Source organism: Vulpes vulpes, unplaced genomic scaffold (genome assembly GCF_048418805.1).
Source record: "Vulpes vulpes isolate BD-2025 unplaced genomic scaffold, VulVul3 u000000644, whole genome shotgun sequence".
In the NCBI taxonomy this organism is placed as follows: Eukaryota; Metazoa; Chordata; class Mammalia; order Carnivora; family Canidae; genus Vulpes; species Vulpes vulpes.
Window position 1 is genome coordinate 662,323 of NW_027325787.1, and position 14,950 is coordinate 677,272.

At 49.7% G+C, this 14,950-nt stretch overlaps 1 protein-coding gene across 1 annotated transcript in view; it reads left to right on the forward strand.

Annotated features, from left to right (window-relative positions):
- The first annotated feature begins 842 nt into the window (after nucleotides 1–842).
- KCNK13 (potassium two pore domain channel subfamily K member 13) overlaps nucleotides 843–14,950 on the forward strand; it is a 94,779-nt gene continuing 80,671 nt past the window's right edge. The window contains exon 1 of the mRNA XM_026012487.2: nucleotides 843–1,213. Coding sequence (XP_025868272.2) covers nucleotides 868–1,213 — 346 coding nt within the window. The 5' untranslated portion in view covers nucleotides 843–867. The remainder of the gene's footprint in view (nucleotides 1,214–14,950) is intronic.

Genomic DNA, 14,950 nt, shown 5'->3' on the forward strand with positions numbered 1-14,950 from the left:
GCTCCCGGGGGACGTGAGAGTGGCGCCCAGAGGCCGTGCCAGCGCCCCTGGAAGGCGAGGGCCTGGGGAGGGGGAGCCCGGCCGCGGGTCCGGTGCGGTGGGGGCAGGCAAGCGCCCTGCGCCGCGTCCTGGCAGCACAATCCCCGGAGCGCACGCCCCGGCGGAGACGGACCTCTCCTCGGCCGCCGCTCCCGGAGGACGCGCCGCGCACCCGCCCCGCGCACCCGCCCCGCGCAGGACCCGAGGCCCTGGGCGCTCCGGTTGGGGCAAGGCCGGGGAGGCCCCCAAGTCGCCTCGTTCCAACGCTCACGCCTGCGTCGCTTTCTCCTCCAGCCGGTCGGGGCGCGCCCCCCAGCCGGGCGGGTGACCCCGGGGGCCCGAGGCTGCGCGCCGGGCGCACCGCACCGCCGACCCACGTGGCCGCAGCTGCCGCGCCTGCCCCGGGACGCCCCGCGCCCGATCGCCGTCGGCGGCGCGCGAGCCGCGGGTCCGGGGTCCGAGCCCCGAGCCCGAGCCCGAGCCCGCCCGCCGCCTGCCCCCTTCCGCGGCCGGAAGACCCGCGCTCGGGGGCAACCTCGAGTCCGCCCCAATTTTGCGCCGAGGACGCGCCACGCCCCCTCCCCGATCTGAGCGGAGCCGGGAGGGCAGCGGCGGCCCCCGTGCGTGGACGACTCGGGGCGGGGGCGGGGGCGGGGGCGGGACGGCGGCCACGAGGAGGATTTGAAAGCGCGAGGCGAGGCGGCGGCGCGGGGAGCGAGCGGCCTGGTCATGGGCGAGGCGGCCGTCGGGCGTCCGGGGGCGGGCTGAGCGGCGGCCCCGAGGGCGGGGGGCGCCGAGGGCGGGGGGCGCGGGGCGGGGGGCCGGGCCATGGCCGGCCGGGGCTGCGGCTGCGGCTGCGGCTGCGGCGCGGCCCACCTGAACGAGGACAACGCGCGCTTCCTGCTGCTCGCCGCGCTCATCGTGCTCTACCTGCTGGGCGGCGCCGCCGTCTTCTCGGCGCTGGAGCTGGCGCACGAGCGCCAGGCCAAGCAGCGCTGGGAGGAGCGTCTGGCCAACTTCAGCCGCCGCCACAACCTGAGCCGCGACGAGCTGCGCGGCTTCCTCCGCCACTACGAGGAGGCCACGGAGGCCGGCATCCGCGTGGACAGCGCCCGCCCGCGCTGGGACTTCACCGGCGCCTTCTACTTCGTGGGCACCGTCGTGTCCACCATAGGTGAGTGCGCGCCGCGGGCGGGCCCGCGCCCCCCGCCCCCCGCCCCGGCCGCCGGGCTGCGAGCCTCCGAGCCTCCGAGCTCCGCCCCATCAACAGGTGGAGCTGCCTCCCCGCTGCTCGGGCCGCCGCCCCGGGGCGCCCGCGTGCGCACCCCTGCAGCTAGCCCCAGGCGCCGGCCCGCCCGCCCGGGAACGCAGTCCTGGGGGGGGGGGGGCTTCATTGAGCCTTAAAATCGCTCTCGAGGATTTTCCATCCAGGTAAGGAGACGGACCTGGGGTTCCTGAAACTTTAGGGAGAAAGCTTACCAACTGGAACGGGAACCTATAAACGTGCATTGACTTAGCCCCGTGCAGGAGGCAACGGCGAGAGGGGGAGGCGCGAATGTTAAGACTGTCTGTGACGTCAGCCGTACAAGAGACAAGAATCCGATGGAACAGCAAATGGGAAGGGGGGGGCAAAAGGGCTAAAGAGAATGGAAACAGTCTCCCACCAGGAAGAAAGGAGGGGGTGACCTTTGGGTTGAAGAGTGACTGCTAGGTATGGCTTGGGAACTAGAGTGTGCTGCACTCTAGAGCAGGAGAGATTTTCATTTAGGGGTGCCCCCCCCTCCAGCTACCTGGTGTATATGGAATGGGGAACAGAAGGTTAGGTCAGTCTCCCGGCTTAGGGCATGATGGGGGACCCTTACTGCCAAACTAAGGAGCTAAGGCTTACCTAGAGGAATGGGGGGCCACGGAGAGTTTTTGATCAAGAGTGTGGCCCCGCCGCAGTCGATGATAGCTTTATTTGCAGCAGAAGGAAAATGTTGGGAGTCTTTGTGCTTTCACCTCTAATGACTGTTTCCCTCTGAAGCATGATCAAGTGGGAAGGGCGTTGGGGAAGGTGCTGCTGTGGAGATTCGGAGGGAAGGAAAGAGCTGAAGCAGAGGAGGGGCTTTGAAGGACGACCCCCAAAGGGAGTAGCTGCCGAGAGGGAGTAGCTGCCCAGTGCCAGAGCCCAGGCAGTGCAACAGGCCCGCAGGGCACAGCGGCTTGGGAGGAGAGCTTGTCAGGGAGGCAGGGTGACAAGGCAAACTTGCTTGAAGCTCCCACGCATGGCTGTCTTAGGTTGACAGTCTGCCAGGAGAGTGATTAGTCCAGAAAGATTTCCCAAGGTTAGTCTAGGAGCCGGAGGCTTCAGCTGCAGAGTAGGAGGCAGCGCAGGGAGGATTGGTCCCATTAGGGACACACGGGCTCTGTCTGAAGCACTTGTGCCACCCCCCATCCATCCAGGTCCCTGCCCACCCACAGGCCCTTATGGCCTCCCAGTTACAGAAGCGCTCTTCCTGCTGATTAGAGCTCCAGGCCGTAGAGGGATGGGGGGGGGCAGGGGTAAAGCCCATCACTGTTCTCCCTCCCAGCCCACAGTCTCTGCTGGGCTATCTCCACAGAATTCCCTCCACCCCACCCCACCCCCCACTGTGTCAACTCCTTTGTCTCCAAAGATGGTTCTAGAATTGCTGTGTAGGGAGGACTTGGGGCAAACAGCCTATTGGAGAAGCGCTGCTGTGGAGCTGACCTTGACCCTGTATCTGCATCGCGCTCCCTCTACAGTGTTTCTATTCAGACTGATGATTCACTTGGGGTTGGTCTTGGTGGGAGATTTGGGGAGCTGAATCCACTCCCCCAGCACAAGCCACCCCTTGGTACTCCCCACGGACGTGGAGGCAGGAAGGAGCAGCTTGTATGTGTGGACTGGGGAATGTTGGTGCCTTGGGAACGGAGAACGCCTCGGGTGGGGGGGCGGGCAGGTAGGAACAGGGGCTTTGGAGGCGGGACTGTATTAATGCAGCCTGTTGGAGAGGAAGGAATCCTGGACCCACAGTCTGGAGGTGGGGCTACTGGTCCTGGCTCTGTAGCTCGGGCAGGTTTCTCAACCCTTCTCACCTGAGATGCCTACAAGGTGGCCACCTTGGCCTTGGCGCATATTAGCTGTTCGGTAAATATTAGCTCCGTCTCCTGCCCACTCCCTCCTCCTGAGCCTGCTCCTCCTGCAGGGTTCTCGAGGTATAATGAGCTCATGTAAGTGAATGTTCTTTACAAAGTACAAAGCACAGTCTTATTTTTACTTTCCCAGTTCTAACATTTCCTTCTAAATTGTTTCATTAATTGCTGTTGTAATTATGGCACTCACTCCCCTTTATTAGGATACATATTAGGCACATACTGTGATTATTATGTGAATATGCGATGCAGCTAATTGCTGTGTTACATCTACACTTAATTTCGATCGACACAACTCTGTGAGGTAGGTATGATTATCCTCATTTTATAGACGAAGCTAAAGCTTCACGTTCTTTGTAAAATAACGTAAAAATAAAAAAAGGAAGCCATCTGCAGTGACATCACCCCAGATTAATCATTGTTAACACGTTGGTACATTTCTTTCTATTCTTTTTTCCTGTGCATACACACACACACATATGTATTTTTTAAAAATTGGGATCATCTTCAATAAACCTTGCATTTTGTATTTTAGGTGTAACAGGTACATGATGTTTCTTGTCTAAAATAGTTCCGCTGTGCTTTATTCTTCAAAGACTTTGAAGCAATAGACGACAAGAAAGCATCTGGTAAAACAATGGAAAAAATGTGAATAAAACTTCAGAACCAGGGACACCTGGGTGGCTCAGTGGTTGAGCGTCTGCCTTTGGCTCAGGTCATGATCCCAGGGTCCTGGGATTGAGCCCCACATCAGGCTCCCATCAGAGAGCCTGCTTATCCCTCTGCCTATGTCTCTGTCTCTCTCTCTCTCTGTGTCTCTCATGAATAAATAAATAAAATCTTTAAAAAACAACAACTTCAGAACCAGGGAAAAGAAGAACAGAAATGTGGAAAGCAAATGGACCTAGGAAGTTGCTAGAGAGGAGCTCTGTCTTTGTTTAGGTCCCCTTAGAAGCAGACCCTGTGCTGAGAATTTGAGTTGATTGGCAGGTGCAAGAGATGCAGGCAAGTGCAGGACTGATACAGAAAGGGAAGTAAGTCATCACAGGGTCTGCTATTAGGGAGGATCCATAGTGAGCAACTGGTACTTAGTCCCAAGTGGAGGCTTGAAGCAACACAAAGCTCATGACCCAGAATTATCCCCAGGTAAGGAGGCTGGGGTGTTTATACACCCACAGCTGTCAGGAGTTGGTTCAAAGCTGCTTGGAGAGCAGGAGAAGCACGAGGATAATTTTCAGGTACAGATTTCCCCTGCCACCCAAAAGTAGAGTGTTTCTATGGAAGCTTTCATAAACTGAAATGGCATGTAAGATGAACCAAGTACCATCTCCTGAAAGTAAAAATCCTCAGATTTATTTCCATTAGCAATTGCACATACTAGTGTAGGTCTTTCATAAAAGCAAAGTGGCATAAAGCAAACTCACAGATAACGGGGTAAATCTGTACTTCTGGCCTGGTTTTGTTTGTTTGACTGTTTTTTCCATGGACAGCCCAAGGGCAGTCCTCTGGCAAAGATACAAACACACTGGCCATCCGAAGTCAGGCGGGAGTGCCCAGAAATGGTAAAGGGGATCCCAAGGCGTGTGGCAGGGTATCCACAATGACTAGTCAGGCTTGAAATTTGGTTGTAAGCTCCATGGCAGAGTCAGGACCCATACTAGAATTCTTATTATCAGGGAAAAAGGGGAGCATCCACTCCCATCTATCCCAGTTTCTAATCCTCAAAAAAGTTTCCCCTTGGGATTTTGCGTAGGCAGCATTGGATAGAAGAGTGGGCCAGGTTCACAAACATTTTCCTGAAAATGCAATTGAGTATTTCATGCACCTATTGTCTGAGATCTTTGATTGAAAAATTGGAGCAGAACTAAATTCTACCCCCAAACTAATAATACGCTATATGTGAACTAACTTGAATGTAAATAAAATTCTTAAAAAAATAAAAGAGCAGAATGAAAAGCAGTTTGGCAGTTTCTCAAAAGGCTAAACAGAGAGCTACCATATGACCCAGCAATTTCATTCTTAGGGCACAGATTCAAAAGAAAGCAGATACTCAGATATAGTGCACCCTGTTTGTTGCAGTGTTACGATAGCCAAGAGGTGGAAACGACCCAAGTGTTCATCAGCAGATGGGTGGGTGAACACAAGGTACGATGGAATACCACTGAACCATAAAAAGAATTTTGATATATGGATGTACCTTGAAAACATCATACTTAATGAAATAAGCCAGACAGAAGGACACATATCATGTAATTCCACTTTTATGAGGTACCTAGAATAGGTAAATTCCAGAGGAATGGAAGGTAGAACAGAAGTTACCAGAGGCTGGGGGAAGAGTGGAAAGGGTTGTTTTATAGGTATGGCTTTTTGTTGGGGATAAAAAAAAAAAAAAAAAAAAAAAAAAAAAAAAAAAGCCTTGCATGAGGATAGTGGTGATGGTTAAACAACAGAGTGAATGTATTTAATGTCATTGAATCATACACTTATGAATGGTTATGATGGTACATATTATGGCAATTTTGCCACAACTTAAAAAAGAGCAGAATATTGAAACACAACTCAGAGATGCTGATTCTGAAAGAGGCTGGTGGTCAGAGTGAAGCAAGAATAAATGTGAAGTACTCAGAGAAGTAGGTTGATAGCACATCCTGTAAATAATCGTCTATAAATATCTTTCTTCTCAAAGAGGCTTTTGTTAGGAGTTGGTTTCTGTATTTGCCTGTATATTTATAACTCACCTTCTCTCCCAAAAGGACTTGAGGTCATTTGCATGTGATATGGTCGGGGTAGACTTAGGCTTTAGGTCACCCCAAATCTCAGGAGCTTAACACATCGGAGGCTTACGTCGTACTCATACCAAGCTTGCTGTGGGTGGGTGATGACTCCCCAAGGCGGTTGTCTCCTTTGTTGGCTCAGTATTCAGGCGTCTTTTTTATTGCATCTCCTCTTCATCAGCTCATGCTTCCAGGATTGCTCCAGAAGGGGAGGCGGGGTGGGAAGTGTACAGTACCAGCAATTCAGCGGCGACCACCTGGAAGTGACACAAGTCACCTCCACACACACTCCATTGGCCCAATCAAGTCACGTGACCACACCCCACTTCAAGGACATGGGGAACCACACTGCTCCCCTAAGTCCAAAAGTGGATAAGACTCGATATTGGTGAACAGCTCAGATGCCTACTACACACATTCATATGTGCAGTGCATCGGAAGTGGACAGTGATGGATTTAAGACACTGGGGAGATGAGAAAACATGAGTAGAATAGCTCAATTAAGCCACGTAATGGTTTTTGCTTGTGTTCTTTTTTAAAATTTTAAATTATTTTTTTAAAGTAGACTTCGCACCCTATGATCCAGACCTGTGGGCGCAATCAAGAGTCAGGTCCTTGACTGACTGAGCCATCCAGGCGCACCCCTAGCCACGTATTGTTAGTACACAGAGGTTTAGGTCAAAAGGACCTACGTAAGCGCCAGAAGTAAGCCCCACACTTGGCTCTGAGTTTTCAGTTGTTAAAGAGGCAAAGACAACCATTAAATGGTCCCTCTTATCCAGGCTGCCTCTTTGGAAAACACCCAACGTTTTCAGACTCGAATAAAAATTTTCCTACAGATTGTTATGAATGGGAGTACGTAACATGATGAGTAATCTTCTCCACCGCGTCTAGCCCATAAATGTGAAAGAGAACCATGCACTCCTGCATAGCACCGCATCCCTCGGTGCGAGGCGCAATACGGTAAGAGCCCCTCTGCCAGAGTTGGAAACCATGCAGGACAGGCATTCGGCTCCCAGTGGTGTGGCCCAGTAAGGACGTTTAGAATTCTCAACTGGCAGTTCCCAAGCTTCAGTGTCTACAAGAGCTCACTTGAGGGGAGTATGGTGCTTGTTAAAATGTAGGTATTTGGGCTCCACCTTTCAGAGATCCTGATGCAGTCCATCTGCATTTTAACAGGTGGCTCTGAGGCACACTCAAGACATGTCTGATGGGAGTGGGTTGGGTTGAAGACAGACACTGCCCATGGAGATCCTTGGTGTTCAAAGAGTGGTTGGTGATTCAGTGGTATCCGGATCTTGCTAGACATGTGGACTCTCAGACCAACCCCCGAGCAACTGAATTAGAACCTGTTCTTTAACAAAAACACCCAGGCGAATCATAGGCACACTAAAGTCATTTTGTGATGTTGCCGGTGAGGGGCCCCCTGTGCTCTAGACCATAGACAACCTGGTGGTGGCCAGGCTGCAATGGAGAGGAGGTGAGATGGGCTCATCCTTTGCCCTGGTGGACTCCTCACCAGCAGGTGGTTAAGTACACAAGGAGCACGTTGACTTAGCCAAGAGCAGCTTATCCAGATGCAGGGATACCCTGGGACTGGGCTGACAAGGACAGCATGGCTTGTGCGCATCTGAGAGGGCTCATGCCAAGCCCCACCTCCATGGTGTAACCTTCAAGGTGGGTTTCCAGATTGCAGCAACGATTGTGTTCATTTTAATTAAACAGAAATGATTATGTTGGCACCCCTTTTTGGCCTTGGGTGTGGCTTGTGATTAGCACTTGTGCAGCAAGATTCTTATAAAATAGAATAGAATTCTCTAAGACCCAAGGCCTTGTGGGGCTCAGGAGCTGGGCTGATGATATATGATTTGGCCTGGTCAGTGTGCAAATCTTTGTGGTGCTGAGTTGGATATTGGTTTTGGAATCTGTTTTGTCCTACATGGGAACAAAGTTGAGGGAAGAACTTATGAAATCGGATTATAACAGGTTCAAGCAAAATATTGGGAATCACCATTCTGCAGTACAAAGTTCTAAACCGATGTCCTGAACAGACATTGAGAAAGAATAAAGACATCTCATGAGTACACTGATGGGTATCACATGGGCCTCATACATGTGTCAAGATTTAAAATCACACACTGACTGGGCACTTTATATTTTACAGAGCATTCGTGCACAAATCTTACAAGGTAGGAAGAGAAGTTATTCATCTATTTTGCAGATAAGGAAACTGAGACAGAAAAGCATAGTTCCTTACTCAGGATGATATAGCTGAGGACTTACTCAGCTATAAAGTGGCCAAGTCGAGATTAGAGCCAGGTTTTGTTTTGTTTACTGTCTGACGATCAAAGAAATACATATTCATTTGAGAAGACTGGAAATATATGGGAAAGCATAAATAGGAAAGTAGAGTCACCCATAGTGCCACCATCCAACAAGAATCACTGTTAATAGTTTGGTGTATCGTGTTATATTGTACCTAAAATGCTATTTCAGTGAATCCCAGATGCTTCATTATTTTATGTACCATTAAGAAAGAAAAGAATGCTGCCAATTAAATTTTGACATGCTAGCCCTTGGGATGGAAATGTGTGATCATCCCAGTTTCCAAGATATGAACATGTTGGGGGAAAGGTACATCTTAAAGTCACAGAAAGAGATCAATATTTTGTATCTGATTGTTTTCCAAGGAACCATGATACCATGAGCATATGTTCTAATTAGGTAAAAATAATCTCAGAATTTCCTTGATTTATACTCTAGTTGATTGGTTTTAAATACTTATTAAAAAATATAGTTTGGGGCGCCTGGGTGGCTCAGCCAGTTCAGCTGGCTCAGGTCGTGATCCCGGGGTCCTGGGATCAAGCCCCACCTCCAGGTCCCTGCTCATCAGGGAGTCTGCTTCTTCCTCTGCTCCTCCCCACTCCTCATACTCGAGCGTGCTCTCTTGCATCCTCTCAAATAAATAAATAAAATCTTTTAAAAACACACATGCTTACAGTTCATCTTCTATGATTTAGCTAGCTAATCCTTCCCCCATTTTGCTGTTGGGAGCAAGGGGGTGTGGTGTTAATCGTTGTGTGCATTAGATTTTATTTTATTTTAATTTTTTTAAATATTTTATTTATTTATGATAGTCACACAGAGAGAGAGAGAGAGAGGCAGAGACACAGGCAGAGGGAGAAGCAGGCTCCATGCACTGGGAGCCCGACGTGGGATTCGATCCCGGGTCTCCAGGATCGCACCCTGGGCCAAAGTCAGGCGCCAAACCACTGCGCCACCCAGGGGTCCCCTGCATTAGATTTTAAGGATTTGGGCCTTTTGTCCTGTCTGAGCCATCCTTTCCCTGCATTTTCGTTTTTCTATTCGGCACTTATTAGATTTAGAAACACTTTTAATTTCTGTGCACTTTTGTATTGCTGTCTTTTCCTTGGCACATCTTCCATGGTTTGTGCTTAGAAAATAACTTTACATCCAGATCTTATAAGAACGCTGATTTCTGTTCAGTATTTTTCCAAGTGCTCCACACCCACTGTCATAGAAGTAGCTTTTCAAACTCTTCACCGTATTGTCTCGTGTGAACAATGATGGTGCCTTTTGAGGTTATATTTAAGGAGCCATGGCATGTGGCCATGGGGAGGGAGGCAGCTTGAAGAGTGGCTGGTAGGCATTTGTATTCACCCAGGGTCAGGCGGCGGAGGCCGTCTCTTTTGGGATCTAGCTTCTAAAATTTCATGAGGAAGCTCACAGTGTCCATCCTGTGAACCTTGGGTTTGTTCAATTATTTGTTTCCTTCTTGGAAAGTTTCAGTATCTTGAAAGTAAGGTTCCCCCGCAGGACATCCCTCTCCTCTCCACGGTCCAGCACGCTAGCAAGTGCACATCATTAAATTCTTCTATTATGAAATATGATGCTTTCCCCTTCTTTTATCCTAAATTCTATCCTGTTCTCTCCCCACCCCCTCCCCAATACCTTTCTCCACGAGGAGAGATATATTTGGCATGAATGTAACCCAAATAATTCTTGCACCCCTTGGGGCGCTAGGGCTGGTGCTCTGTTCAAAGGAGCACCATCCATTAGCCCAAAGTGACAAAAAAGTAAATGTGACTTTTGCTTCCTTGCCTCTAAAGAATCTTAGAGAAATGTCCTTTCACATCTCCTAGTCTCACATATCTTAGAGGCGTTCTGGAGCCTCTTATCTCAAATCCCCTCAGTCCGTCTGCCCCTCTGCGCACCCCGTCACCACCCCCATCTCCCCCTGTTCCGTCGTCACAAGTGACCTGTCCTCCCAACCCGTTGTAGCTTTTTCTTGTTCTCTGGTTTCTGCAGGGAAGAAACCTGTTCCCTGGTTTCTGCAGGGAAGGACAGCCCTGGGGACTGGCCCAGCAAGCGGCAGTCCTGCCCTTTAGGAGACTGGACAAAAGAGCAGTGCAAGATTATGGTCATTGTCCTGGGGACACTGTCAGCCTGCTAAAGGAGGACACGACCGTGTCCAGACCCAAAAGCACATAGCCCACTGAGGACAATGGGTCAGTCTCTGTCTCCATCACCAAGCTGTCCTCCCTCCAGCCTCCAGCCTCTGGCCTTCTGCCTCCTTCCGTTCAGTTTATCTGAATTGCTAGACATCATATCACTTTTCCGAAATGGTGCACCCTTAAAGGCATTGCCCTGTGTCTTCCTTTGGCCTAAGAGCCATTAAAAAAAAAAATTATTTATTTATTTATTAGAGAGAGATTGAGAGTGAGCGTGAGTAGGAGCAGGGTGAGGAATGGAGGGAGAGAGAGAAGCAGACTCCCTGCTGAGTGGGGAGCCTGATGCAGGGTAGGGGACAGGGGCTGTGATCCCAGACCCTGGGATCATGAGCTGAAGGCAGATGCTTCACTGACTGAGCCACCCAGACGTTTCTAGAGAGCCATCTTTGGAAGCCTAAATGCTCAGATTCTGTTGGCCCCATTCTCCCATCAACCCCTGGCATCTCTTCTGTTGGTCACCTGTCCTTACAAGGAAACCGTGTGGTCAGTGAACCCAGGGGTCGGGCCCTGAGTGAAATGAGTGTAACCTGGGGTGTGGGATATTGCGCACAGGGAGGCCCGTGCTCCCATGGGGATTCAGATTCCAACTGCAAAATGGTATTGGAATGGCCAGACAGGTCTGATGCTGGCTTCACTCATGAGTTTGAGCCTCCCAGGTCAAATCTTGACCATCCATGAACTCCGGCTCTTTCCTTGTGGGAGCGAGAAAGGCAAGAAGCTCTTAACCCTTCTTAGCCAGTGGCGACATCCAGATTTTTACAGTTCACTCTAGTGCCTCTTTGTGCAGGAAGCTTGGTCAGCAGCCGCAGTGAACTCGCCCATTAGGCATTTTATTATGCACCCACTAATTCCTAAAAGGACCTTGGGGCGCTTATATTCCCTAAACTCCTCCAAGCCTCATGTCTACCCTTAGGTGTCATGACCTGTCAGTACATAGTGTTCAGTTTGTTTCTTTCCTTTTACATGATTTCCTATACACTTTGTCAGGAATAGCTTGTGCTCCTATTAATGTAGCATGGTTTGTTTAATTACCCCAACATTGTTGGATTTGAGGTTATAGTTATATATGTTTTTATTCTTGTTTTATAATAAGATTTACAAAATGCATTGAGTGATTGCCATGGGCTAAACACGGTATCTCTCTTTATATATGTTTATTTCTTATTAGAGCCCCATGAGGGTGATTACCCTCATGTGGGGGAGCAGGATCGTGGGGCTCCTGAGCACTTCCGGGCAGTGTCTGAAGTTACCCAGCTAGAAGGAGCCCGGAGGTTCCCTTCAATGCTTTCCCTTTGAACCGCTACTGCTTTGCCACGTCTTCCTTTGGGGTCTTTGTTGTGGGAAGAATTGCCAGGTGAAGGGCTTGTGACCTCTTTTTTCAGGTGCGGTGGTCCTTGGGTGACTTGGGGTCACCCAAGGGGACAGAAACGTCTGGCTAGCAGAATCTCAGGGAACGTTTGTGATGCTGTAGTATCTGCGGTTCCTTGGGTAAAAGGTTTGGGTAACGTCCTGCCTGCCACCCAGGGGCCCATTGCACACGGACACCTGTGTCCCCCACCCCGTTGCAGTATCTCACAGTTCTTCCAAACTTACAACCTCCTTCCCATCACCCTGACAACTGAGGTGCCTAGAATGTGCCGGCCCCCAGGACTTTCACCTCCAGCTCCAACCTATTTGATCCGAAGTCACTTCCTGACTCTGCCTTGTGAGCTCTTGGCCTGGTCACACCGAGGTTTTGTGTGTCTTGAGTCTTCCCTCGTGTCACTCATCTGATGCAGATCACGAGGCATTGATCTTACAGATCAACCAAGGCAGTGGTTTTCCAGCTGCGCTCCAAGTAGCCCATGAGGTTCTTTGTGGGATCTTAAAAGCTTTCCTGAGGTCCTGAGTTTTTATCTCTGTTATATGTATTTATTTATACATGCCCCAAAATATTTATCTTGTTCTGCTGTCTTTTTATTGACTATTACATTTTTTGGCCTGTAGAAAAGATCTTTATGTAGCCAAATACGCTCGTTTTTACTGGCAATTCTTTCTACTTTTTTTTTTTTTTTTCATCAAGCTGAGTCCTCTCTGTGGTGGAGATAAATATTCTCATCCATTCTTTGTTTAGCTCTAACTCATCTCAAATGTTATTCAGAAAGATTGCTTTTTAAATGGTTTTGTGTGGTTGGCTATATAATTATGATTTGATTTATTTCTAAAATTATCACATAATGATTTGAGAATGTGCATTTTTCCAGAATCCTCTTTTCTGTTTTGAGTGTTTCTTTGTATCCCAGTATCTGTATATATTTCAGCTGGCTTTTCTCTTATGTTACAGAATCTTGGAGCAGGAGGGAACATCACCCCCGAACACCCTCCAAACCTAGTAACTGCACCCAGAATAATGTTTGGGTGCATGTGTCAGGGCATATAAATTCAGAATTATTGATGGCATCAATTGCATAACTTTTGTTATATTATGAATAATACCTTTGTTTACCTCTTAAAGCTTGATATACTAACCTCTATTTTTAAACATAGATATGAGCAAGGGCCTACCTTGTGTTGGTGGATATCTGCTGACGTTTAGACCAGTTCTTTAGTTATAATTTTCAATATGTATTTTTTAAGCCAACCCACTTAATACATTTTGTATTTTTCTTTTTTTTTTTTTATTTTGTATTTTTCTTTTCTTTTATTTTTTTTTAAAGATTTTATTTATTTATTCATGATAGTCATGCAGAGAGAGAGAGAGAGGCAGAGACACAGGCAGAGGGAGAAGCAGGCTCCATGCAGGGAGCCCGACGTGGGATTCGATCCCGGGTCTCCAGGATCGCGCCCTGGGCCAAAGGCAGGCGCCAAACCGCTGCGCCACCCAGGGATCCCCTGTATTTTTCTTTTAATACCAATTTTAGATTTTTCCCTCCTTAGGGGAATTTGGCACATTTGGTATTTGGTCTCTATGTAATATTCTTTTTTGTTCTGCATTCCTCTCGTGTTTCTGTTCCCTTTTCTATGCCATACCTTCTATTACGGTGGGTTGGCTATTCTCTTTGCCACTTCAGGTGTGATCAGAATGAAATCTTATCTAAACTTCCTGGGGATAAAAACTATTTCTGCCATTATTTTTCATGGTTGTGAATAAAATTAAGACCCTTTCCTGTGGCTGATAGTAAGTCTGCGTGCATGGGTTCAGCTCCTTTTCCTCCAATGGCCCTGACTCCCCGGTCCCTTGTTGTTGCATCATGTTCTCTGGAAACACTTTTTAACATTACATTTTTTTCACCTTGGAACCTGCCTTGTGTCATCACCTTTGATTGCTGAGAGCACACCCACCAATGCCATACGCTTTATCTCTAATCATCTTCAGTGTGTCTCTTTCTGGTACCTTCCTCTTCATTTCCAGTCCAGTTTTTCTTCTCCTGCCACTGGACCTTTAGGCTTTGGATGGTCGTTTATTCTACACCATTGTATTTTCTTCTTTTTTTTTAAGATTATTTTTTAATTTTTACTTTTTTTTATTTTTAAGAATTTGTTTATTCATGAGAGACATGGAGAGAGAAAGGGGCAGAGACACAGGCAGAGGGAGAAGCAGGCTCCACGCTGGGAGCCTGATGTGGGACTTGATCCTGAGACTCCAGGATCACACCCTGAGCAGAAGGCAGATGCTCCACCGCTGAGCCCTCAGGGTGTCCCTGTATTGTGTTTCATGTCACGGAATGATGCGCTTGCCGCAGGGTCAGTGAGGGGGTCACGGGGCCTTGACTGGTCACAGGGCAGGAGCTGGGGGGGGGGGGCGCCTGCGCTCAGACACTGGGCAGGAGGTGCAGCGGGGCAGCGTCCAGGCTCCTCCCCATGGGGTCTGGAGGCCAGCACAGTGAGGACACAAGAGGCCAACAAAGAGCAGGTGGGAGGCCCTGGGGGACAGCCTGCAGGGAACCTCAGAACCCAGGACTGAGTGCCTCTTTGCCTCAAACGGGAAATGCAGGGGAGTGTGGGGAGACCAGGGTGCAGGGGGGCATCTGAGGTAGGCAGGGAGCAGAACCTGCAGTGCAGTTGGCCAGCAGGAGGGGGGCGTCCTTCAGGGCTGGCAGGGGCCACTGCTGCCCCAGAGCCTGGCTGGCCAGGCTCCCCTGCGTCTGCTCTCCCTCCCCTTTCCCTTCCTTCTTCCCTCCTCTCTCCCTCCCTCCTCCCTTCCTCCCCTTTCCCTTCCTTCTTCCCTCCTCCCTCTCTCCCTACTCCCTCCCCTCCCTGCTTCCTCCCCTTTCCCTCTCCTCCCTCCTCCCTCCCTCCTCCCTTCCCTTCTCCCTTCCTCCTCCCTTCCCTTCTCCCTTCCTCCTCCCTCCCCTTCTCCCTTCCTCCTCCCTCCCTTCCCCTCCCCCCTCCTTCCATCCCTCCTTCCTTCTCTTCCCTGAGGTTGTTCATGGTGTTAGCCTCCGAAGGAAAGACCACAACGCCGATGAC